The sequence below is a fragment of the Ahaetulla prasina genome, chromosome 1, assembly GCF_028640845.1.
Source record: "Ahaetulla prasina isolate Xishuangbanna chromosome 1, ASM2864084v1, whole genome shotgun sequence".
Taxonomy (NCBI): Eukaryota; Metazoa; Chordata; class Lepidosauria; order Squamata; family Colubridae; genus Ahaetulla; species Ahaetulla prasina.
Window position 1 is genome coordinate 191,284,402 of NC_080539.1, and position 26,957 is coordinate 191,311,358.

The 26,957-nt window shown below is 42.1% G+C and overlaps 1 protein-coding gene across 2 annotated transcripts in view; it reads left to right on the forward strand.

The window, feature by feature from the left end:
* ABCA12 (ATP binding cassette subfamily A member 12) overlaps positions 1-26,957 on the forward strand; it is a 393,723-nt gene that overhangs the window by 237,657 nt on the left and 129,109 nt on the right. For both annotated transcript variants that reach the window (XM_058185940.1, XM_058185931.1), the window contains 5 exons: positions 3,352-3,556; positions 4,852-4,991; positions 6,502-6,621; positions 10,154-10,244; positions 26,456-26,635. In XM_058185940.1, coding sequence (XP_058041923.1) covers positions 3,352-3,556; positions 4,852-4,991; positions 6,502-6,621; positions 10,154-10,244; positions 26,456-26,635 — 736 coding nt within the window. The remainder of the gene's footprint in view (positions 1-3,351; positions 3,557-4,851; positions 4,992-6,501; positions 6,622-10,153; positions 10,245-26,455; positions 26,636-26,957) is intronic.

The window sequence follows — 26,957 nt, forward strand, 5'->3', positions numbered from 1 at the left end:
AGTAGTTCATATATACTTGACATGTTTCATCAATGTCTCATCTTATTTCCTATTTATCTTTCCTTAGTATCTTCACCACAATTTCTGTCAATTTCTCTTCTAACTCCTCTTCTTTCTCTTCAACAATATTTTGAAATCTAAGGAAATAAGAAGCCTTCTCCATTTTCAAAAATACGATCAATTCTGCCAGCTCTCTATTTATTTGCATGGTTTTCTGTTCCCACATTTCCCTTTGATTATCCATCTGCTCTATTTTTGTTTCCAATTTTTGGATTCTTTGTTCATTTTCCATCATTGTTTGCTTTATGTTCGCTATCTTATCATTCATATTTTTTATCTCACTTCTCATTTCCCCAATTTCCTCTTTAATTTCTTTATGATGTACCCTTGTCTCCTCAAGATTCTCCGCTATTGACTCCTGGGTCTTCAACATTGTTTCCTGTATCAGTTGTAATGCTATCTGCATATTTTGTGAACTCGTTGCCTTTTTCTGTTTTTTCTTTCCCTATCATAGTCAATATAGTTCTTTGGGTTGTGGGAGATTCTGTTGGTGTAATATTTGTGGCTGCTTTTTTGCCTATTTTGTTTATTGTTGCTGAGCTAGACATCTTTATTGTCTGTACAATATTTTTCCACGTTAACATATATCAGGGCCGTGGTGGCTCAGGCTGTAAGATAGCCTGTTATTAAAACACAGCAGCCTGCAATTACTGCAGGCTCGAATCCCACCAGGCCCAAGATTGACTCAGCCTTCCATCCTTTATAAGGTAGGTAAAATGAGGACCCAGATTGTTGGGGGGGCAATAAGTTGACTTTGTAAATATACAAATAGAATGAGACTATTGCCTTACACACTGTAAGCCGCCCTGAGTCTTCGGAGAAGGGCGGGATATAAATGTAAATTTTTTTAAAAAATCAGTATACCTATATTAAGGTTTTTTTTTAACGCTGAGGTTTGCTTTTACTTCACTTTAACAACTCTGTTTTCCTATTTTTGTCCCTCACACATATTATCTTTTATATTAATCTTATCACTTTTATGCCTCTATTTGCAGAATTTATGGATATAGAGTTTTCTAAATATCTATTTTCCCCTCTTATTTAAATATGTATCTTTCTTTACAATACTTATTCTTCTCTCAGTTTGCTTATATAATTATCAGTTATGTATCTATATCTTAATTCAATTCATTCATACCATTTCATTTAAGTCAGTGTCAATAATCACTTTTCTTCTTGTAACTTATTGTCCATTCATGCTTATCTGTTGTAACATTGCATCAGTCTTCTCTCCAGATTTTCCTTGCCTTTAATCTGTCCAACAGTCCACCAGATGGCGCCTCCTCCAGTCTTTTCCACTTTCCAGGTTTTTTTTTAAATTTCATTTTGTCACAACAGTATACACAAACATCAGCATGATAAAATCAACACATTATAAAAGAAAAATATATATATAAACAAAAGTATGCAATAACCATGTTAATTTGTTATAACGAAAGGGAACAATAGGACAGGAATGGTAGCACATTTGTGCTCTTATGCTCGCCCCTTATTGTCCTCTAAGGAATGGGGTGAGGTCAATAGTGGACGGTTTTTGGTTGAAGATTTTGGGATTATGAGTAGAGACTATAGAGTCTGGTAATGAGTTCCAAGCGTTAACGACTCTATTACAGAAGTCATATTTTCTGCAATCAAGTTTGAAGCAGTTGACATTTAGTTTGAATCTATTGTTTGCTCTTGTATTATTGCGATTGAAGCTGAAGTAGTCTTTTACAGGAAGGATTTATTTAATGCTTCCAAAATATTTACTAAACACTGTCCCTTTCTTCCCCTTCTCTATGTCTATAAATTATTAATTGTGGTTTTCTTTTCTTTCTTCCAAATTTATTTCACTTTTTTTAGGTTAAATTCTCTACCGTCCAATTTATCCTTTCACGTTTTTGAAATCCTCCACATCTGATTCTCAAAATCTTTCAATCATCCTTTTTCATTCAGTCATTCCATTTCCAATTCCATCTTCCCTCTCCTCTACAATTCACACTCTCTGTTCTTAATTTTTACGATCCTCTCTTTGTTTTATATAATGTCTATTTTAATCCCTCTTCTATTTGGACTCTCCCCCTCTTTGCACTTTTCTTAAACCAATCTGTTTCTTCCTTCCCAGCTTTACTCCCTTCTAGTCGCTGCCTTCTCGACACTCTGTGTCTTCTCTCATTTTGCCTTGCTAATTTCACGCAGTCTCTCACCAAGACCTCCTCACCTCTTTCTAGGATCTTTCATCTCCAGAACAGAAGCTGTCACTTTCACTTTTCACTTCCCACTCTCATGGCTGCCAGTGCTCCAGGCCGATCTTAGAGACCGGCTTTTTCTTCTTTAGAATTTAAGAAGGTTTGCCTTCCACCTGACCCTCTTTGATTTGCAATTCTCTACACATTCGACAATGCCCTAAAGTGGCTCCTAATGAAGATATTTCGAGCTTCAGGGACAGAGAATCGTCCCCTCGCCCACTCCATACTGATGTCGCTGCTGGAAGTCCCCAATTTCTGCTTCTTTTTATTTGCATTTTATTTTATACGGTCTTATTACTTATTACTCTATTTCTAAACCACCTAGAGTCACTTCTAATCAAGATGGGCAGCATCTAAATTTAATAAAGAAATCAATAAATCGTTATTTTAGTTTGGTAAGATTTTTGTCTCTAAGTGAGGAAAAATAAAAAAAATGTTCAGAAGTAACTCCACATCTCTCTCTCGGGTCTTGGGGCCTGATGTCATTCTCTGGCAGCTGATAATATGATGACTTCACTTGACCTATGGATGACTAGGGTGGGACCAGCAGCTAATGGAGGGGCCAGTCTACTCAGGAAGGCTAGAGCAGGACTGGTCTACTAAACATAAATGCCTCTGTGGCAGCTCTGAAGCAACCAAAAATTTGCCAAATTTTAATTCTATGGGAATAAAATAGGTTCCAAATTTTGGATGCATTCTGTAAAATTGTTGCCCTATGATAGCAATAGCAATAGCACTTAGACTTATATACGCTTTGTTTACAGTGCTTTACAGCCCTCTCTTAAGCAGTTTACACAGTCAGCATATTGCCCCAACAATTTGGGTCCTCATTTTACCCACCTCAGAAGGATGGAGGGCTGAGTCAACATCTAACAAGGGATTCCATCCAACCTACATTAAGGGGTTTGAGAAAAAACAGCCAGATTATAAGGCTTTCCTGAATGATGTTAGGGTGGGAGCTTTCTGGATCTCAGTGAGAAAGCCATTCCAAGATTCAATTAATTAATGATCTTCTTTGATTTACTTTCTTTTCTGTCATTGTGTCTTCTGTTTATTTTTACAGGCTTTATTTGAGGCTAGCAGTCTAACAATAAATGGCAGAATGTTGAAAACTATATCAAAAACTTTCTGCAACCATGAAATCACTCCCTTATTTTTTGAGTCTCTGCTACCTGATTTTGAGGAGCAGAATGTTCACCATTTTTCTGCAGATGAAGATGAACATGTTCAACATATTATGAAGAAATATAGTATTCCGTTTGATACTAGTAAGTTTGGCAGTTGAAGCAACATCTAATTGTATCCTTTCAGCATGACCAAGCAGAAATAAAGTTAGTGAGAGTATGGGATAATCTTCTTTTATTTCATTATATTGTTTTCAACAGCATAATATAATCAGCACAATTAAAACTACACAAACCAAGTTCTTTTCTTATTTATTAGTCACTCTGTGGTTGTAGAACTCTATGTATAGCCTGTAAAATACAGGTAGCCCTTGACTTACGAGCACAATGGAGCCCAAAATGTATGTTGCTGAGTGAGAAATTTGTTGTGAGTTTTGCCCCATTTTATGACTTTTCTTGCCAAATTTGTTAAGTGAATCACTTCAGTTGTTAAATTAGTAACAGGGTTGTTAAGTGAATCCCCATTGACTTTGCTTGTCAGAAGGTTGCAAAAGGTGATCACATGATCCTGGGACACTGCAATCGTCATAACTACAAGTCAGTTGCCATGCATCCAAATTTTGATCACATGATTATGGGGACGCTGCAAAGATTGTAACTGTAAAAAATGGTCATAAGTAACTTTTTTCAGTACTATTGTAACTTTGAACGATCACTTAATGAACTGTTGTAAGTTGAGGATTACCTGTACAGCAAAGACATCAGGGAATTCGTTTGTTCAATATAATTAACTTGCAAATTTTTTTTAACTTCCTACCATTTTCTAAACTACAATGTGGGATGACAAATCTTATTCTAACATCATAATTAATATTGAAATTGTGCTGTTTTTTCTTTTTAAAAAATATGTGAACAAGATTTCACTAGGAACACTGAAATAAAAAATAGCCTTTGTTTTGTGGCTTAGTCCAACTTGGATATGTCAAGTGGAATAGAAAAGGGCTTCAAGTAGGAAGCAGAATTAAATCTATCACTATGGTCTTGGAGAGCTTTGCTAACAGACACTGGCCTTGATGGGGTAATAGTCTCACTCATTGTGATAGTTTTGCATGACTGTGAGAGCAAGCTTTGGCACAGCAAAATCCTATATAGATACAGGGAAAACTGACAATGTACTGGCAGGTAGTCCTTCCAAATTTTCATTTAATCTTAACAAAGAATTTTGTTAAACATTAAGTCTTTCTTGCTGAATTAAGCAAATGAAGATCTTTGGGGAGGGTAGTTTTGTCAAAAGCATTACATTAGTATTTGACCACAATTTGACCACTCTCATAATATATTATGAGAGGATCCATCAGGATCCTAACAGACCAGTGTATTTGGCTGAATTAGGTGTGCTTTGGTTGATTGGTCCAAAATTTTTCTTGTCTCTTCCATAGCACCTTTCTGTGTATCATTGTTTCTGGACTTGGTTAAGACACCTTCTGGAGCTTTAATTTGGTCTTTCTTAAAGCCCATGTTGCGTGGGCGGATTCTGTATTCTCCAGATACTCCTGAAACACGTGCAATCATGGAAAAGGTAATGCCATATTTTAAAAAATTAACAGTTCACTATTATTAGAATATTCTTGATAAATCAGCAGAAACTGAATTTAAAGACCTGATTCATGAAAAATTCTATTAGTCAGTTTCTAGAATATGTAATTTGGTGGGTTTTACAAAAGCAGCAACTCAAAGATTCTTTTTAAATTAAATGAGAGAGGAACTTAGTTGGGTAATAAACTAAATTTTCTAAGTTTCAAATTCTGACCATTGGTACTAGCATATTTGTCTTCAGAGCTATTGTTACCTTATCTGTATATATAAAAGCGAAATACCACTCATGCATCATCACAAAATCTCCAGAACCGTAAAGCCTACAAACTTGAAATTTGCCACGTATGTTCCTCTTGGCTTCTAGGTGCTCACTAAGAAAGGATTTTTCGAAATGACCATCAGAGCATTACTATTTCCTATATTATTATTAACACGCTCTGATGCTAAGGAGTTCTACTCCCTCTCCCCACCTGAAAAGAAATCTGTTCCAAATGCAAAACACAAGCAGAGGAGTTTCAGTTTCAGTTTTATTCACAGCAGCAAGCAGATTTACTACAGAACAATTGAGCTAAGCCCCGGCCAGGTTCCTTCCTGCTCACACAGCAAATACTGTTTCACTGTCCAAACAGCCCTCTGATGCTAAAGAGTTCTACTCCCATTCCCCACCTGAAAAGAAATCTGTTCCAAATGCAAAACACAAGCAGAGGAGTTTCAGTTTTATTTTCACAGCAGCAAGCAGGGCATAGGATAGAGGAGGCTTCTGTGGGACAAGCTTGAGGGAGAGAAGGGTAGGGGAGGCTTCTGTGGGGCGAGGCTGAGGGAGAGAAGGGGAATAGGATACGAGAGGCTTCTGTGGGCAAGGTTGAGGGAGAGGGGATAGGATAGGGGAGGCTTCTGTGGGGCAAGGCTGAGAGAAAGAAGGGGATAGGATAGGGGAGACTTTTTGGGGGCAATCCTGAGGGAGAGGGGATAGGATAGGAGAAGCTTCTGTGGGGCAAGGCTGAGGGAGAGAAGGGGGATAGGATACAAGAGGCTTCTGTGGGGCAAGGCTGAGGGAGAGGGGATAGGATAGGGAAGGCTTCTGTGGGGCAAGGCTGAGGGAGAGAAGGGGGATAGGATACGAGAGGCTTCTGTGTGGCAAGGCTGAGGGAGAGGAGATAGGATAGGGAGGGCTTCTGTGGGGCAAGGCTGAGAGAGAGAAGGGGGATAGGATAGGATAGGCTTCTGTGCAGCAATGCTAAGGGAGAGAAGGGGAGAGGAGAGGCCAATCATATACTACTCATTAATTTTCAAGCTGTAAGTGTCGATTTATCAAGCCCGATCACATAGTTTCATAGTGGAGCATGGGTATTCAGCTAGTTAGCTATAGTCCTTGGTTTTATGATAGCATGAAAGCAAAACTTTGTGCTAAAAGCATAAATCTTTAAAATCACTTCTTTGCCTACCTACAGAATATATTAATGTTTGATTTGTTTGTTTATTTCAATTCTAAGTCCAATTCAACATTGAAACTGATGGCTGATTTAACACAAAAAGCCCAGGAGTGGTTGGACCGTTCACCGTTGCTCATGGATTCACTAGCTATATTAAATGACACTCTTCCAATGTTGAAGGTATGAAATGTCATTTCATATTTTGACTATTGTTAACTTGTATAACAATAATTTGGTTTAATTATTATTCTACACACTCAGTGTACAGATCATATCCAGAAACTAAAATAAATTATATGGTGAAATATTCAGATACAGGAAAATAATTATCTCTTCAGATAAGAGAAACCATTATTGTCCAGGTATCTAAGTGTGAAAACTTTTCATAGTAACAACTGTACATAACAGAGAGTATTATCTTTACTTCCAGCATTACACTCATGGGTGGAAATGAGCCAAAAATAACTTAGAATAAGCAAATGAGCCTTTATTTCTATGTGTGTGTGTTTTATATGTATACAGCTAGATAGAAAGATAAAAGTGGCTCAGTGGCTAAGACACTGAGCTTGTCAATCGAAATCGAAAGGTCAGCAGTTCAGCGGTTCAAATCCCTAGTGCCACGTAATAGGGTGAGCTCCTGTTACTTGTCCCAATTTCTGCCAACCTAGCCGTTCGAAAGCACGTAAAAAATGCTAGTAGAAAAATAGGGAGCACCTTTGGTGGGAAGGTAAGAGCGTTCCATGTGCCTTTGGCATTTAGTCATGACACCTACATGACCACGGAGATGTCTGCGGACAGCGCTGGCTCTTCGGCTTTGAAACGGAGATGAGCATCACTCCCTAGAGTCGGGAATGACTAGCACCTATGTGCGAGGGGAACCTTTACTTTTACCTTAGATAGAAAGATAGATGGGGACTAAGCAAAAAAAACAAATCTGGAATCTAAAATGATGCACCAGATTACAGATTAACAGAGTTGGAAGGGAACTTGTAGGTTATCTAGTCCAACCCCCATCCAAGCAGGAGACTCTACACCATTTCTGACAAATGGAAGTCCAATCTCTTCTTGAAAGTCTCAAGTGATGAAACTCCCACAACTTACAACGGCAAGCTGTTCCATTGGTTGATTGCTCTCACTGTCAGAAAATGTCTCTTCATTTCCAGGTTCAGTCTTTCTTTGTTTAGTTTCCATCCATTATTCCTTGTCTGGCCTACAGGTGTTTTGGAAGATAGCTTGACCCCTTCCTCTCTGTGGCAGCCCCTCAAATATTGGAACACTGCTATCAAGTCTCCCCTGGTCCTTCTCTTCACTAGCCCAGTTCCTGTAATTGTTCTTCATATGTCATATGTTTTAGTTTCCAGTCCCCTAATCATTCTGGTTGCTCTTCTCTGCACTTTTTCTAGAGTCTCAACAACTTTTTTATAGTGTGGTGACCAAAACTGGATGCAGTACTCTAGGTGTGGTCTTACTAAGGCTTTATCGAATGGTATTAGTACCTCACTTGATCTTGCATTGGCTTTTTGGCTGCCGCTGCACACCACTGGCTCATATTTAGCTGATTGCCCACAAAGAGCGCCACTGAGATCCTATTGCATAACTATCAAAATATCCAGCCCCAGATCTAGGGCATCGGCATAATGATGCTGCTGAGATGTTGCACTGATATATTTTCAAGAGATGCTGAAAGCAATCAGAGTAAATAGTGATTTATCACTTTAGGTTTTTTGTTATGCCTGCCAAGATTCACTTCACATTTAAGTTGTTAGGATAAGTATACATGGTGCAGAATTTTTTGCTACTGTTGGATTTATACAATCCAACAGTAGCAAAAATTCTGCACCATGTATAATCAGGCACAATCTCTGAAAATATGGAACCTGCACTATCTGGCAACATCTGGAACTGAGCTCCATTTGGTTTATTTTCTAATTAAAAACTCTAGTTATATATTTAAGATTGTTACTTTTGTTGTAAATTGAGTTCTTACCAGACTTTAATTATTTTGCGCAGTTCTTAAACTGTGTTAGTTAAAAAATGTATTTGTTTAGCATAACATTTTACATCAATTTATGCTATATTATTTTATGGAAAAGAGTGCAATCTAAAGGTTTCATTTCCTCCACAAATTAGTGAGCTTTTACAAACCTTTTGCTGAACTATAAAAACAGATATTCTCTTTTCTAAGCACTATGATATGAAAAATAAGAGAACTGAAGTATTTCTGTATTATAAATCATAACGTATTCAAAATGTAAAATTCAGAAATATTTTTTTTATATACACCAGTGTTTAATCCCAAAAATATAGCTATGGCTTCTATTTTCTTTGGGTGCCACATTATATTTACAATGAATTTGCAATCGATCTTACTATCTTTATTCATAAAGAAGCAGTGGATGAAATTCATGATAGTCAATAAAGCACATTCAATATAATAATAGATAATAGATAATCTTCTAGTGTTGTATGGTTTAGGATTGTGAGAATTGTCTGGCAGAAAAATGCCAGTCATTTTTATGGCTGAATGAATACTAATGTTTTTGTTCCAAAGGTGTCTCTTAGAAAAATTCACAAAACTCTTGCTTGTGAAACTATTAGGAACAGAGCTCTTTACTTGCATTAGGAAAGTTATTTCCTTCTTGTTTCTGAAATATATTATTTTAAAACTTTTTCATGGCAGCATTTCTGTGAATGTCACCCTGGTTTAGATATAATATAATATCTCATATATCATATTTGCACTTAATTAAAAACAGATTTATGCAGAATTTATTTATGTGAGTGCATTTGATTCCACTGAGTTATTAATACCTGCATAACTTACTGAATAGTGAAACAAATTTTATGAGGAAATTTTGTGTCAGAAATACAGGTAGTCCTCATTTATCAAGTGCCTCTCTTAGCAACCAATTGCAGATTTTTTAATGACCAGTAGTCCTCACATTTATGACTTTCACAGATCTGTAAAACAGGAAAGCTGAAGTAAGATAGTAAAATCATGTTTTACTTAGCAACTGCTTTGCTTAATGACCAAGTTGCTGGTCCCAGTTACGGTCACTAATACCTTCAGAGAGCTTTTCTCTATCATTTTTGCATGTGAATGCAACTTGATAACTACCACACATATTTATTTTATTTGTGGTATATAACAAAATAAGATTAATTCTGAAAGGACCCTCTAGATTAGAATGACTAATCCCATTTGCTTTCATTTCCTAATTAGTCTGAGCTTCCTTCCTCCTTTCCTTCCTTCCAGTAATAATTGTTATTACAAACAAGATAACAATAGTGCCAAGAGAAATTCTTTGGATGCAATCCCAAAACATCTGGAACATCACTTGAATACTATCAGCATTGACAAAACCACCATCAATCAATTTCAAAACGCAGCTTTATTTGGAACAGCTTACTTCCTGAGATGATACTTTTAACACTATTAAACAACATTATTTGCCTTATCTAGGTCCTTGAGAAGGACTTTAAAGGTGGATAAGGTGGATAAAAATGCCAAACCAAGTCTAAATATCTGACTGACTGTACAAACAACCATAATTTTAAGTTTGGTCCCAGATTCTCAGATTGAAAGGGTGCTTTACTGGGGAATGTCATTTTTTTATTTTTTATTTGAAGGGAATCATTTCAACCACAATTTTAAAAAAAAGCTTAATGTATTTGAAGTTGAATATTAAATACTCATCATGTCATTTGGCAGAACACATTGCAGAATCCTTTTGTACAAGTTTTCATCAAACTCATGGTGAAGCTGGATGCTGTTGAATTGTTAAACCAAATTAATGAACTGGGTAAGTTATTGCATATCTTCATTTTACCAATCAGGTACAGTATAGGTTCTTTTTTTGTGAATTTTTTTTAATTTTTAAACAAACATACATTAAAATATAACATCATCTTCAATTGTAAATACAGTGCGTCAGTTGGTTACAAATCATTTGTGCATTTTCACCATATTCAATTTGTAATTTACCTGATTTCACATTTTATCAATCTAGTATACATCCAAATATTTTTATCCTCATTGATCATTTACTTCACTATGACTATTTCTGCCCTCACTTCATACATAATGTTCTAGAAATTTTAGTTAGCTTATATTATATCATTTATTTCATCGTCCTAAATTAATCCCATAATAGTATATCTTTATATTATATTTTGTGTATTTCCACAATTCTTGTATTGTAAAGACCTCTACCAAACTTCATTACCATATTTTTTTATCTAGCCACTGATAAAATAAGTCCCATATCTTATAATATTTTTTATCTTCCTGTTCTCTAATTTCAAATGTCAATTTGCTCATTTCAGCACATTCCATTATTTTCTTAATAATTTCATCCTGTGTTGGTATTTTCTCATTTTTCCAATTTTTAGCAAACGCAATTCTAGCCACTGTTACTACATTCACAATCAAATATCTCAATTCTCTATTATATGTTTCAGGTATAATCCCCAATAAGAAAACCCCTGGTTTAAAGTCTATATGCTTTTTTATCATTTTTTCCAGCCACGTGTGGATTAGTTCAATATCTTTTAGCTTCTACGCACGTCCACCACGTATGGTAATATGAGCCCGGTATCTGATGACATTTCCAACATTTTTCGGATTTATTCTTGAACATTTTGGCTATTCTCATCAGGGGTAGATGCCACCTGTAAAACATCTTATACAAATTCTTTTGTATGCTGTTGACATTGTCATTTTATAGTTTTGCGACCACAGTTTTTGCCATTTCTCTAAATCAATCCCATGTCCAAAAATTTTCCCCCAAGCAATCATTGTTTCTTTAACTTGTTCTTCTTCCAATTTAACCTCTAATAATGTTCTGTTTCCCTTCCCCCAATACTCCCAGCAAAGAGTCCGTCAGAGGCCTTCCTTTTTTTTCCTTTTATTTACATAGATACATGTCCTGGCCACGTCTACCCACGGGCCTGCCAAGTTTCTGGAGATAACGAGGAAATTATAGATAAGGCCAGAATTACTCACGAATATATTCTTCCCTCCATGAATTAGCTCGCGCCAAATTCATTGCTTTGTCCAAGACAAAAAACCAGGAAGTCCCGCCTCCTATTTATAGTCTCTGCAGATGTCACTGCATGACAATTATGACTTGGCTTTGTCCCAACTCTTCCGCTGCTGCGCACGCCGATCAAGTCTTCGTAATCTTGCGTCCCTCCAAAACTGTTCTTGGGGCGTTGCCAAATCAGAAGAAGGCCCGGAGAATCAGGCCTTGCCGGCCCCTCCCTTTGAGTGGGTGCCAGGGAGGAGAGGGCTCAAGAGAAGCAGGGCTTGCCAGGTCTTCTCCCTCATTTTCTGAATCATCCGAGTCCAGGAGTCTGGGTCCAGGAACCTGGGTCACAACACTATCCTCACCGCAGGGCCCTTCCCCGGGCTGACGATCGGGATGCGGTCGGGCTGGGTTCTGCTCATGGAAGGCCTGCACCAGGTCAGGGGCATGAACGCCGGAGGCATCTACCCAGGAGAAATCAGTCCCGTATCCTTCCACGCGATCAAATATTGGAACGACCCTTTAGCCAGCGAGAGTCTCGACGCTGTGGACTTCAGATTCCTCCAACCCGTCCTCAGCGACAGTGACGGTGCTGTTGGGCACCGAAGGGGACTGGTGTGGCCTCAGGAACCAGAAGGGACCGGTGAAAACGGGTGGATCCGCATGGATCGTGGCAGGGTCAGTCGGTAGGCTACCGGGTTGATGACTGCCTCGACAGGGAACGGGCCGATGAATCGGTGGTCCAACTTCTTTACAGGCGGTCGGACGGAGGTGTTTGGTGGAGAGCCACACCGGTCTCCAACTGCCAGCGGGGCGTTGCCCGTCGGGAGCGGTCAGCGGACCGTTTGTAGTCCTCTTGCCCGATTCAGCTGCTGACGTACCAACTGTTGGACCGCATGCAATTCCGTCAGGAAGGTCTGCGTTCGGGAACAGGAGAGTCCGGTGGTGCCAGAGGAAGAGCCGCGGATGGTACCCACATTGGCAAAGAACGGGGTCATCTGAGTAGAGGTGTGCGGAGAGTTGTTAAAAGCAAACTCTGCCAGGGACAGGTAGGCGGCCCAGTTGTCCTGTGGCTGGTTGATGAAGCAACGGAGATACTGTTCCAGTATACCGATGGCCTACGCTGTGCCCCCGTTGGGCTCCGGATGGTGCGATGGCGACAGACATACCTGCACCTCCAACGCGCCATCAGGCTCTTCCAGAAGCGGGCTGTGAACTGAACTCCAGCGGTCCGAAACCACCCTGTCCGGTAGACCATGGAGGCGGAAGATGTGCTGCAGAAAGAGGCGGGCGTTTTGCGGCTGTGGGCAGTCAGCGGCATGGGATGAAGTGTGCCATCTTGGTGAGCATGTCCACCACCACCAGCACCGTGGTGAACCCAGAGGGCGGCAGGTCTGTCAGGAAATCCATAGAGATCGCCCCCAGGGTCTGTCGGGTGTCGGCAAGGGTTGGAGGAGCCGGGAGGGGCCCCGTGGCGGTCTTGGCTTGCCGGCACGGTACGCAGGATGTCACGTAGGCATGTATATCATGCCGCACTCGGGCCACCAAAAGGTCCGTGTCACCAGGTGGAGGGTCTTGAAGAACCCAAAATGTCCTGCTGCAGGGTTGTCGTGGCACTGGGTCATGACGAGGGCTCGGAGTGGTCCTGTGGGCACATATAATCGCCTCAAACTTGAGTAAGTCCTCCTCCAAGGTCCAAGGAGGCGTGGGGCCCACCTCCGCTCTCCTTTGCTGCGACCAGGCGTCCTGGCGCTGCGCCTCGCACCTGGGCCCGCAAGTCCACTGGCTCCGTGCTGCGGCCAAGGCTTCTGCCGCAGCACTGTCCGTGGAGGAAGGGGTCCTGGCGCAGAGGTACTCTGGCTTGCGGGACAGGGCATCCGCCCTCCGGTTGTGACCGCTGGGAATGTAGGTCACGGAAGTTGAACCGGCAAAAACAACGACCACCGGATCTGCCGCTGGTTCAACTTCCGAGCTGTGGTGAGGTGCTCGAGATTCCGATGGTCCGCTCGACCTCCACCTGATGTCGGGCCCCTCCAGATGGTGTCGCCAAGCCTCGAATGCAGCCTTGATAGCCAGCAACTCTTTTCCCAGATAGTGTAGTTGCGCCGGAAGGGTTGAGTTTCCGGGAGTAGTAAGCGCAGGGAAAAGTGTGCCGCCATTCGCCGGAGCCTGTAGCAGCACCGCTCCCAGAGCCACATTGACGCGTCCGTTTCCACCACAAAAGGCCGGAGCGGGTCGGGATGCCTCAGGACGGGTTCCGTGACGAAGGCTTTCTTGAGGGCTGTGAATGCTTCTTGCTGCGGGGACCCCACCGAATGCAACCTTCTTCCTGAGGAGCTGGGTAAGTGGAGCTGTCAGTGTGGCGAAGCCGGGATGAAGGTCCGTAGTAGTTGGCGAAGCCCAGTAGGCGCTGAACATCCTTCACCCGACGAGGGCTTCCCAGCTACACAAAGCTTCTACTTTACATGGGTCCATGGCTATGCCCTCGGGCGAGATGATATGCCCGAGGAATTCTATGGAAGTCCGGAAGAAGACGCATTTCTCCAGCTTCGCATTGAGTTGTTGCTCCGCAAGCGTTGCAGAACCAGACTGACGTGTCGAAGGTGGCTTTCCTGGACCGAGTAAATCAGGATGTCGTCGAGGTAGATAACCACGAACCGATCCAACATGTCTCGGAACACGCTGCTCATGAAGTGCTGAAAACGGCGGAGCATTGGTCAACCCAAATGGCATGACAGTGTATTCGTAGTGTCCGTATCGGGTGCCGAATGCCGCCTTCCATTCGCCTCCTTCTCGTATCCGCACCAGGTTGTAGGCCCCGGAGATCGAGCTTGGTGAAGATCGTGGCCTCCCGCAACCTTTCCAGTAGCTCCGGATGAGCGGCGGGGGTAGCGATTCCGCACCGTAATGGCGTTTAGCCGGCGGTAATCACAGCATAGGCGCAAGTCCCTGTCTTCTTCTTCACAAAGAGGACCGGGGCCGAGAGGGACTTTGAACCCTCGGGCCAGGTTTTTGTCCAGGAAGTCCCTGAGGCGGCCAACTCGGGCTCCGACATGGAATACAGGCGTCCCACAGGCAGTGGTGCGTTGGGCAGAAGGTCCACGGGCAATCGTAGGGCCGATGCGGGGTAGTCGGTCCGCCTCCTTCTCGCTGAACACGCCGGGCGAAGTCCGTCAGCTCAGGAGGCAAGGTGATGGCAGCGGTGGGGCGTTCTGGCCGGCACAGGTGTGGCGGATGTGATCGACGCACTGCAGACTCGGGAAAGAGATGGCGTTCGCGACCAGGCCACCTGAGGATCGTGGGTCCGGCCAGGCCAACCCAAGGACCAAGGAAAATGAAGGTCCGCCGTGACATAAAACTGGATCGCCTCCTCATGGTCCCCAATAGCCAGGCGCAAAGGCTGGGTGGCAAATTTAATGGGCCGGACACCAGTTCTCGTCCATCAATTGTCTCTACCCGCATCGGAGGGTCCACCGGAACCACGGGGACCGCAAACTGGGTCACAAAGGCCTGGTCCATAAAGTTTGTTGTGGCCCCTGAGTCCACCAGCGCATGCGCCTGGAGCCCGTCCGACTGGTTCCCCAACCATATCCGTGTGTCCAGAATCAGATGCCGAGGGGGCCCAGAGTCTACTTCCGCACCGTCCAGTGGGGGCTTAGTCCGTGCCCGACCTAGGGTTTCCCCGAGGTCGGGCCTGCTCCGTTTCCCGATTGGTCACGCTGTGATTCGGGGACCGGCGTGCGTGCCCCACTTCGCTTTCTGGGGCAAGAAGCGGCGAAGTGGCCGGGCTCCCCACAGTACAGGCACAATCCCCCTTGGCGCCTCCGGTTCCGCTCCTGGGCTGTTAGGCGAGGTCTGGCTGCTCCCAACTCCATGGGCTCTTCCGCAGCGGTTACAAAACGTGGGGCGACCCTGGGTGCTGGTGGTGCAGGAAGTGGGGGTGCAGATGTCGACGGAGGGTCCCGGGGGGTGCGACGGGACGGTCGCCGTTGCAGATGGGGATCGAGGCGGAGACAAAGGGCACCAAGTTGTCGAGGGTCCGCGGCGCCCACGCGGGCCAGCTCGTCTTGCAATTCCTCTGAGAGTCCCTCCTGAACGCTGGCCCACCAGCGCTGCATCATTCCAGTCAGAGTCCTGGCACAAAAGACGAAATTCGGCGATGTACTCCTGCAGGGGGCGTTTCCCTTGACGGAGTTCCTTAAGGCGCCTGGTTGCCGTCAGTATTCGAACGGGGTCCTCATACATGGTGCGTAGGTGCTGCCAAAAACGCTGTTGGTCCGCCAGCAGGGGGCTGTCCTGGAGCAAGAGGGGCGTGGCCCATCGAGCAGCCGAGCCGGAAAGAAGGTTAATCACGAAGGCCACCTTAGCCCGGTCGTCTGGGAAATCCTCTGGCCTCATAGCCATGTAGAGCTGGCACTGTCCCAAGAAGGTCGGGAACATCTCAGGCTGCCCAGAAAACTTATCCGGCACGGTTATCGGGCACTTGCGACGAGGAGGAGGAGGAGGATGGGGGCTGCAGGCACATTCCTGGCAGCAAGTTGGCCTGCCAAGTGAGCCACTTGCTGCTGGAGCTGTTGATTAGCCGCTTGTAGCTGCTCTAACTGCTGCTGTACCTGCTGCTGGTCCATCTTTGGTGGAAGATGTTTTAGTCAGGTCTTGGACAAAATGTTCTGTTTCCCTTCCCCCAATACTCCCAGCAAAGAGTCCGTCAGAGGCCTTCCTTTTTTTTCCTTTTATTTACATAGATACATGTCCTGGCCACGTCTACCCACGGGCCTGCCAAGTTTCTGGAGATAACGAGGAAATTATAGATAAGGCCAGAATTACTCACGAATATATTCTTCCCTCCATGAATTAGCTCGCGCCAAATTCATTGCTTTGTCCAAGACAAAAAACCAGGAAGTCCCGCCTCCTATTTATAGTCTCTGCAGATGTCACTGCATGACAATTATGACTTGGCTTTGTCCCAACTCTTCCACTGCTGCGCACGCCGATCAAGTCTTCGTAATCTTGCGTCCCTCCAAAACTGTTCTTGGGGCGTTGCCAAATCAGAAGAAGGCCCGGGAGAATCAGGCCTTGCCAGCCCCTCCCTTTGAGTGGGTGCCAGGGAGGGAGAGGGCTCAAGAGAAGCAGGGCTTGCCAGGTCTTCTCCCTCATTTTCTGAATCATCCGAGTCCAGGAGTCTGGGTCCAGGAACCTGGGTCACAACAAATAAACATCTGTATAACTTTTTAATTACATTTCATCAATACTTGTTAAATTTTAGATAAATTTTATCTAAGTTAGTCAAATTATTATAAAAACCTTCTGCCTTAAAATCTTTATCGTACCGAGAATGTATTTGCAAGTAAGAAAACCAATTCATCTTTATACCTTGTACTTCTAGTTCTTGCATAGATTTAAATTCACCCTTTTCATTCAATAATTCACTATATCTAACAATTTGCTCCTTTCTGAATGTTATTGAATATGAGAATGCTTCAATAGTTGATAACCAGACTGGAATTTTTAAATAATGCTGTCTCTTAATCTTCTCCAGTTTAATAGCAAAGCTTCTCATATAAAATGTCTTCTAAAGTTCCCCTGCTTTTTAATTTCCTTGTACCATAAGAAGGCGTGCCATCCAAACAACAAATCACGTCCTTCTAAAGTCAATATTCTAGTATTTCTTAGCATTATCCATTCCTTGATCCACATCAAATTTGTTCCTTGATAATATAATTCACAATTAGGCAATCCAAAACCTCCTCGTATTCTAGCATCTTGCAACAATTTTAGTTTTATCCTTGCTTTTTTACCTTGCCAAGTATACTTCAACACTATTTTATTCAATTCTTCAAAATATTCTTTCCCCAACCTAATTGGAATTGTCTGGAACAGATATAGAATTCTAGGCAATATATTCATCTTAATCGTTGATATTCTCCCTAGTTGTAAATTCTCCCACCTTGCCAAATCTGTCACTATCTGTTGTTTCAGTTTACTATAGTTATTCTCTTTAAGTGTACTACATCTTGCTGTCAAATGTATTCCCAAATACTTAACCTTATTTGTGACCTGCATCTTTGATAGCTCTGCCAGTTCTTCTTTTTGTTTTGTTTGTTAACATATTTTTTGTCAAGATCTTCATTTTGTCTTTATTTATTTTCAAACCTGCTACTTTTCCATATTCTCCTATCTTGTCCATCAGTTTAGTTATTGATTCTAATGGATCTTCAAGAATAAAAACCAGGTCATCAACGAATGCTTGCAATTTATATTCTTCCTTTTGGATTTTCATGCTTTTTATATCTTTTTCTTCTCTAATATTTCTGTTTAACACTTCTAATGTTAACACAAACAACAGGGGTGACAGTGGACAACCTTGTCTTGTTCCTCTTTTTATTTCAATAGGCTCTGTCAATTCTCCATTTATCATTACTTTTGCTGTTTGTTTATGATATATTGCTTCTATGGCTTGGATAAACTTTCTACCAAAGCCCATCTGTTCCAGTTGTAATAACATAAATCACCAATTCACATTATCAAAGGCTTTCCGTGCATCTAAAAATATCAAAGCCATTTGATTTTCAGGATGTGCCTCATAGGTATTCCAAAGTATCCAGAATTATCGTCATACTATCTTTAATCTGTCTTTTTGGCAGAAACCCATTTTGATCAGAATGTATACAATTATTTAAATATCTTTTAAATCTTTCTGCCAATATTGAAGCAAAAATTTTATAATCTGCATTTAACAGTGATATAGGCCTATAATTCTTGATTTGATGTAGGTTGGTATCCTCCTTTGGAATAAGTTTCTGACCATGACTTAGGTAGTTTCTTCTTTGACATGACTTCATTCATGATTTCTAACAATGGGAGGCTCAACGACTCCTGTAGTGTTATATTGTATTGTTGTAATATTCCACTGGTAGTCCATCTAGGCCTGGTGCCTTTCCATTTTTTTTGTTTTTGAGTGCTTCAGTTAATTCCATCATCATTATGTTTCCTTCCAACATCATTTCAGTATCTTTAGAAATCTGGGGTAGATTTGCTTTCTGCAAGTATTGTTTAACATTTTCCTCATCTATATTCTCTTGTTCATACAATTTCCTATAAAAATCTTGTGTAATTTTTTTCTTCTCTTCTTCATTCCCATATCTAATTTGTCCTTGGTCATCTGCTTTATTTTTCTTGATTCTCTCTCTTTTTTCAGTTTATATGCTAACCATCTCCCTGGTTTATTAGCATCTTCAAAATAGTTCTGTTTAGTAGTTCTAATTTTTTTCTCTAGGTCCTCTTTTTCTATTAGTCCCATTTTATGTTTAATTGTGTCCATTTTTGTTTTAATGTCCTTTTTTTGTGGGGATTTCTGTAATTTTTTCTCAAGTTTCTTATGGTCATCCTCTAGTGTTTTATAAGCTTGTCTTTTCTCAATATTTCTTTTTTTTTGTATAGATCTCTAGCATAGGACTTCATTGTATCCCATAAATTTTGTATTGATGTGTCCTCTTTTCTATTTTCTTTAAAAAAGAAAGCCAGTTCTTTCTCCATTTTCTGGGTAAATTCCTTTTTTTAAAAAATACTGTGTTATTTAAGGTCCATCTAGATCTTCTTCTTTGCCCTTTCCATTTCATCATCATAAGGTTACGGTCTGCCCAGGTGTTAGCTTCTATATCAATTTCTTCTATATTAGAATTCCATTATAGTCCATATCATGTCTATTCTAGACTATGTTAAATGTCTATTTGAATAAAAAGTATATTGTCTATTTTCATTTCATTTCATCTTATCATTTTAAAAAAGGATTTTGGAAGAGTCTTTCTACTTTGCTTTGTTGTTTTCTGTGTATTGTAATCTAATTTCTCTTCCACTATGCCATTGAAGAGGTACAGTATAGGTTCTTGACTGAATAGAGATGGTACTAGTATAGGATGAAAGTGAAAAAAAATGAGGAGTGTGAGCATATAAGATTTATTCTTCATAAATCTTGAAAGATTGAAAATATATTTAGGACAAATGAGCAGAGTAGTTTTTCTTAAGTGACTAACCTGAGGATTCTAAGATTAGTGACTAGATCTGGTGTGAAGTGTCTACCAATCTCAAACTACAACACTATTGTTACATCCTATTCATTCAATTTGCTAGAGCAGGGGTGTCAAACTCAATTTCACTGAGGGTTGCATTAGCATCGTGGTTGCCCTCGAAGAGTCAGTTGCATTCACAATGGCCAGGTGATTGTGACCGGATGGTCACAGTCGGGTCGCTGAAATCAGGTGGGTGTGGCTGAGTGGGCATGATTGCCTGATTTGGGATGGCTGGGTCGGATGGAACAAGTCACACTGCCTAACTCGATGTGGGAATGATTCAGTGCCCCACCTTGCTCCACCAAACTGCTGGCAGCCAAGTGCGTGTGCCTGTGCATGTGTGTGCGCACACACATATGCATTCCAAGTACAGGGACTTTTATCCACAGAGGAAGGAGAGGGCCTTCTCCCCAAGCCCAGGCAAGATTGGCAGCTTGCAAGCTCAGATTTGCAGTTCCACCAAATCCAACATTTGCCTTGATAGATCTCTGGAGAATGTATCTTTAGTCCCTAGCAGATTTATGGTATAGGTATATCTGTAAAGAGCTTTCAAAGATTTCCTTGATGACAGTCTCAAACTCAGGATTAAGCATCTTTCTAGCTCCCTCTAGTGATAAACAAATACATATATTTGTTGTTTGTTTCCTTTTGCTGGCCAATCAGAGTTCATTAGAAAAATCAGAAAATTTCAACCTCCCACAACTACAGATTATTTTTAAAATAGTAAAAATTTTATCCTTTTATTCTTATGTTTCTCCATTCAATTTAAAAAATACTCCACTTCTTTTTTAGCTGCCTCCATTAACTCTATTCCTTATCATTTAACAATAAAGAAGTCTCAAAAATAGTGCAGAGCTTCAAAAAAGAGTAACAGACTATGACTAAAGAGAGCCTCTTTTAGCTAATAAAGATAATAGTCTCCTAAATTGGTTAAGAAGTGAAAGGCATTACTTATTGTCAGTCTGAAAAATAAATTCCAAAATGGCTGTTTTATCCAACAACAAAGTGATTGCAGCCCTGCCTCTGAGCTTTGGCTCACTAACTGCTTCATAGCACAGCTCCTGAAACTACTTTCAGACTGTTGTATTGGAGGATCTTGTGGGATGATTCTAGGACTTTCCCTAACCCAGGAGCATTTTCTACTGCTTCTGCTGAGCCATAGCACTCATCAAGTCTGTCCCAAATTGTTTTAAGGTCTGTTTCAGGGTGGTTTATGTTTATTGTCCTGATTCATTTTGCATGCTCAGCAGATTCAATTCTAAGCAATTTAACTATTATATCTATCTCTTCACTACATGACAAAGCCTCTGATGGCATTTTGGAAGGAAGATCACCAGGCACTATGGCTTTCAGGATGATCATTACACTTTTCAAATCCTTGTGTGACTAGCAGCTAGCTCATGTCATGCAAAGAACTTGGCAAGGTCTGTGATGGCTTGATTAGCCGACTGTGCATTGCTGTGGTGAAAAGGTGTTGTGAGAGACCTTTTAGGAGTCTCTAGTTTTAGCTGGCGCTTTCCATGCTGCTCTGGTGTGAAGGCTGATCCTGTAGGATAATTTGCAGGCTGAAGTACCTTGGGTGTGGAAGTCTGCTATTAGAGGTGCAGCTTTGCTCGGAGCTTTCTCGTTTGTAGGCTTGGGGCTTGTGATTAGCCTCAGATCTTGGGTTCTGAGTAAGATCTTTGGCTTGCTTCTTGAAGGTTGTCTTTTCCATTGAGGTGACCATTACTGCTTGGCCTGGAGTGCTGATAGATGTACTCTGAAGTGCGTTGCAGAGGATCTTGGGTTCAGCTTCTGGCCCAAGCATGTTGCTGCGTTTACTGCATTTTTTGTCAGAATATACAGCTTTTTTTAGGGCTTTGACTTCAGTTGTGGCAGCTGATACTTCTGTGCTCTCTCTCTTTTTTCATCTCCATTTCTTGTTCAGCAAAGGCTGCTCAAGGCTGCTCATGCTTTTGCTGCTTCAGCCTTTGCGCTGGCAATGGCTAATGTATTACTTGCTGATGACCATTTGGAAGAATTAGAGACTTGAGAACTTGTCTTGTATGAAGATGCCTGGCTCTGTGACATGGTGTCTTCTGGAGGTGTTTGACTGTCTAGAGACTGCTGTATGGCCGTATGCAGGTAGCTGCACTGGCAGAATAGAATAGAATAGAATTCTTTATTGGCCAAGTGTGATTGGACACACAAGTAATTTGTCTTGGTGCATATGCTCTCAGTGTACATAAAAGAAAAGATACCTTCATCAAGGTACAACATTTACAACACAAATGATGGTCAATATATCAATATAAATCATAAGGATTACCAGCAACAAAGTTACAGTCATACAGTCATAAGTGGAAAGAGATTGGTGATGGGAACAATGAGAAGATTAAAGTAGTGCAGATTTAGTAAATAGTTTGACAGTGTTGAGGGAATAATAGCAGGTTTCTGTATAGTCGTATATCCTGGATCCCACTTGTTGAATAGCTACTGTTTCACTGTTCTGTCCTCATTACACATTACTCTGTGTGCAGCTCGACATGCAACTAAACCCACCTATCCTCCAATAAAACAATTGTGTCCGTAAATCTGGATGTTTTATTAAAGAACAGGATGTAGTGAAATAGTGATGCTGTGTGTGCGGGATGTAGATTTGTCCTTGGATGCCATAGATTAGGCTGGTGTCAGGATTCCATATAACACACCCAACAGAATCAAAACTCCAAGACAGGCATATTCCTCAAAGTATAGATTTATTAGGCATGTCATATTGGCACATCTGGGGGAATCCAAATCTAAACCTAGCTATCTGTACCTCCCCCCTCCCATTCCTAGAGCTTAACTCATCTCCACTGTGTCAGCTCTGAAGGTGCCAGGGGGAAATAGTTCCAGGGCTGACAGCTGGATTCTTCCTTGTGCTTCTGCCTCCTCCAAATTCTAAAGGAAAAATGGAGCCTGGCTTCCATGCATTAACAGCAGACAATGGATATAAAAGAGATTTCTATTCCAATATGCTTTTCGCTATTGCCAAACTCCCATGAGCCTCAACAATACACTCTCTGATTTGATGAGGAATTTAATTTAATTTAATATTTGAGTCAATGTTGTCTTCTGGCAACTGCCTGAGCTAGTCCCTGCAGTTTTGTTAGCAAGGTTTTTCAGAAGTGCTTTGTCATTGCCTCCTTCCTACGGCTGAAAGATTATGAATGGTCCAAGGTCACTCAGATGGCTTTGTGCCTAAGGCAGGACTAGAACTCACTGACTCCTGCTCTTCTGATGTCTTAACTACTGCACAAAGTGTCTTTCTCTTTCTTTTTTAATGCTACCTATCTTTTTAACTCTAATGTCAACCAGCCTATACTTAATACAAATGTTATGTAATGGTTTTCAAATTTCTACTGAAATAATATATCTACAGCATACCCATGCTTTAGTAAGGAAGTCATCTCATTAAAAAGTAGATAAATATTCACAATTCTATGGAATGCATATGCATTATGCACTGATGATGTTAGTAATGACATCTGCAAGAAAACAGATGTCCAAGGACCCCACAGTTCAACCTTTAGCTACAAATATTACCTTCTGTTGATACATATACTCTGGTTGAAGAAAGCAGAAAACAGACATTAAGCAATTCTTTATTTTGCCATATTTGCTGAACAACATACCAATTTCTTTCTTTTCCTATAATTTTAAATCTATACTATCACTTTCTCCCAATGTACCCGCTTCTTTATCTCTCTCAGATTTTTATCTTGGTTAATATAAAGTCAAGAATAGATTTGGAGTCAATAGTGCAAGTGAAAATTTCTTGGAAGGAACATGGGCAGAATTTGTTTCCCAATAAGTATCAAGGTCTTTAGAGATTTGCAGGTTTTTTTAAAAAATTAATCCCAAATTCTTCCACTCTTATCAACTCCATTTATCTGAGCAGGAATGGATTCTCTGCAACCTTTTCTCCCATTCTGTTGTTCTGTTCCTTTTGAACAAATATTTTATGTATGCCAGTCACATGACCCAACCCACCTGGTCTCCATTATACCTAGTAAATTATATTTGACTTCCTATACTATGAGTCCAATCTTCTTTTGTATTTTCCCTACTTGGAGTTTGTGTAGACAGTGAGGGCCATATACAGTGGTGTACACTGTACAGTGGTGTTACAGTGGTGGGATTAAAATAATCTAACAACCGGTTCTCTGCCCTAATGACCAACTGGGTAGAGTGGCTAGGTGGTCATGTAACTGGATGGACATGGCCAATTTAGCAATCCATTTTGCCTTTGTCCTTCCTAAACTGTACTTGCTCAACCTAAGGCATCTATTTATTTAATAAGACCCCCCTCCCCGAAGGGAAAAAGAGTGCAAATGTTCTTACCACTTGCCTACCTTCTTTAAAACAGCATCTTCAGGTTCCTTAAAATAGGCCATTAAAAAAAAATAAAACAAACAGGATTTCCTTCAAAATAACTCCTCATGTTTCAGATGACCACACAATAAGCCAGACTGAGAACTGCACCAATTAAGACTGTAACTAAAACCCCCAAGATTCCTGGAACACAGACAATGAAACAAAGAGAGAGAGAGAGAGAGGGAGAGGGAGGGAGAGAGAGAGAGAGAGAGAGAGAAAGTGCTGGCAGCTAGAGGCAAAACACACTCTCTTGTTAACAATGTCTCTGGTGATTTTAATGGAGACTGAGGGAGGAACGAATGTAGAAAGTTTTGCAATTTGTTGCACAAAAAAAGGGGGGATGGTTTCATGGATGATTCATGGTTTTGGTTTTAATCGGGTTGATTCATCAAGATTAGTCGTAAACAAAAAAGGGACAGGAAGAAAGAGAGCGAGAGAACACACACACACATACACAGAACTCACTTCAGAGTCTCGCCCAACTCCTCCCCATAAGCCAGACCTGCCACTGTTTCAAAATAATGTTGACTACAAAGAAACGTGGGTGACGATCCTCCTCCCAGCTTCAGGACTCACAGATGGATTTGGGCAAAGAGGAAGCATAGCACGCTTGAGACAAGGAGCTTTTCCCCCCTTTCCCCCTTCTTCCCCTGCTACACTGCCATGGGGAAGCCCCAGCTACTGCCCGGCTCGCAAGGGCTGGCAAGGGAAGCAGCCCTTGGCAGGTCCCGAGCAGAAGGCTGATGCGATGACTTCCAGTTCCGGATCCGAATGAGGAAGGGAGTGGCTTCCCAGCCAGGCGAGAAAGTTACAGGGCATTGTGTGACATTGGAAGCGGGCAGAAAAAGGAGAGAATCACACCCTCCAGCCTCCAATGGTGCATTAAGGAGGGATGGGGCGGGGCGGGAATGGCCTTTCTTTCACAAGGCTTACCTCCCAGGGAGAAAGACAACTGAGAAACGGTTCCCAGCAGCCCAGCCTCATCAACCTGGAGATGAGACTGGGCTGAACCGCCCCCATTTCTTCCACCAAACCAGAAATAGAATGCTGGGAGCAAAGAGGACCCAGGGGGCGATGGCAATGAAGCAACAGAGCTCAGTAGCTGAGGCGTTGATGCCTGGAGGTGCTGTCTTGGGCAGCTGGAGAGGCTCCTGAGGATACACAAAGATCTGTTTGAGGAGCTGCTCAGGAATCGAAAACTGCCACCTCTGATTCCTGTGAGCCCCGATGATGGTGCCCTGACCAGTGACCTTTTGCCCTCCCCTCCATCCTGCATCCAGCCAGTGATGGGGATGCACCACTTTTGGGCCAGCCCAGCCAGCGGATGGGCAAGCAGATGGCCCTTGGGGGAAAGCACTGTGCTGGGGCACTGTGTGCCTGCAGCAGGCGCTTTCTCTCAGGCTTCCCACCGAAAGGCCCCCTGGAAACTGAGAGCAGGATCTGAAAGGTGGCTGTTTCACTGTGTCTCTCGCCAGACAGCCCTTCAGCCGAGCTCGGCAGGCTCGGAGCAGGTCTCCCTCCCCCACCATCAGTCTTACCTTCACACGTTACCGGGTGAGCGGGTGGCTGGGAGGCCAGGCACTACCACACTCAGCCCTGATTCGGCTGGCAGGTGAGGGAGGGCTGGCTGGTGGAGGGGCAATGTGGATGGTGCAACCTTGCCCTGGCCACCCCCTTCCACTGGCAGCAGCAGTAGACAAGGCCCAGGAGTTGCAGAAAGTCTGGGCGGAGGAGCAGCTCAGTCCTGGCTCACCTTATTCTCTGCCACCAGCCATGGGAGGAAGAGAAGGGCAGGCGGGGATCAAGGGTCACAGCCAGCTGGGAAAGCTGAACTGCTGCCCAGCACAGAACAGGGCCCAAAAGGTGGCTGAGCCTTACCGTGTCCCCTGTCCCTTCATGGTGGCCCTTCGGCTGAGTGCACTGGGCCCGGAACTGGTCTTCCTCCTCCACCATCAGCTTTACCTTCTCAGGCCAGGTGAGGAGGGGCTGGGAGGGGAGGGGCAGGGAGGGATCAGCCAACCAGTTCTGCTGAACGGTAGAAAAATTTAGCTACCGGTTCAGCTGAACTTGTGCGAACTGGCTGAATACCACCACTGCCTTGTTAGCCAATACCCATTCTTAGTTTCATTGTATTTTGTAATGTGCTTAATGCAATACAACTCCAATCTATGATGCACTGTGACTAAACTTCAATTGCAGAATAGGTCAGACTTGTTCCTGCCTAGAAACAGACGAGAAGCAGAGGGTGCTTTTTGCCCTTGATTATATGTTTACTGTATTACATAAATGGACATTTGGCATTCATCTACAAGGAAAGTGATTCCTTCAATTGTCCCCAATATTGTATAACCCTCTCTTCACAAAGGGAAGCTAGCAGGCTGTCTCTGGAGAAGCAGGGGGCTTTTGTGAACTTTTGAAGTCAGTAAAACATTATAATTTGAATTATGTCAGTAAATTGGTAAGACATAATTTGAAGATTAATATTTTCTTGCTTGATTTCTTTTATTTCTTTAATTTCAGATGCTATACGTTTGGAACTACAGAATAGCACTGACATAATAAATCAACTTATTATTTTAGCAAGACTATCAATAAATGCCTCTTCATGTGTGCTGCTTGATCGCATTCAGCCAGGCAAAACTGTAGAGGAAATGGAGATGATGGCAAAAGATCTGTTTCTGAGAAATGAACTTTTGGCAAGTAAGTAAGATTGTATGGATTTTTTCCCACTGGAACTTTTTAAAAAGTATCAAGATTAGACAAATTATTTGGACTAACCTGCCATGCCCATAATTTCAAAGTACTCATATGATCAAACTAATGCATATGTGACATGTTTTTCATTTTCAATGAATTAAATTATTTTATCAACAAATCTTATCAACAAATTTTATCAATAAACTATCCTGGAATGCATATAGGGAAAAGCCAGCAGACTATACCATTTCACTGCAGCCCTCTGGAACAGGTAAAGGATTTGGATTGAATGAAACCTCAATAGTAATTACAGAAGTTAGGTGTA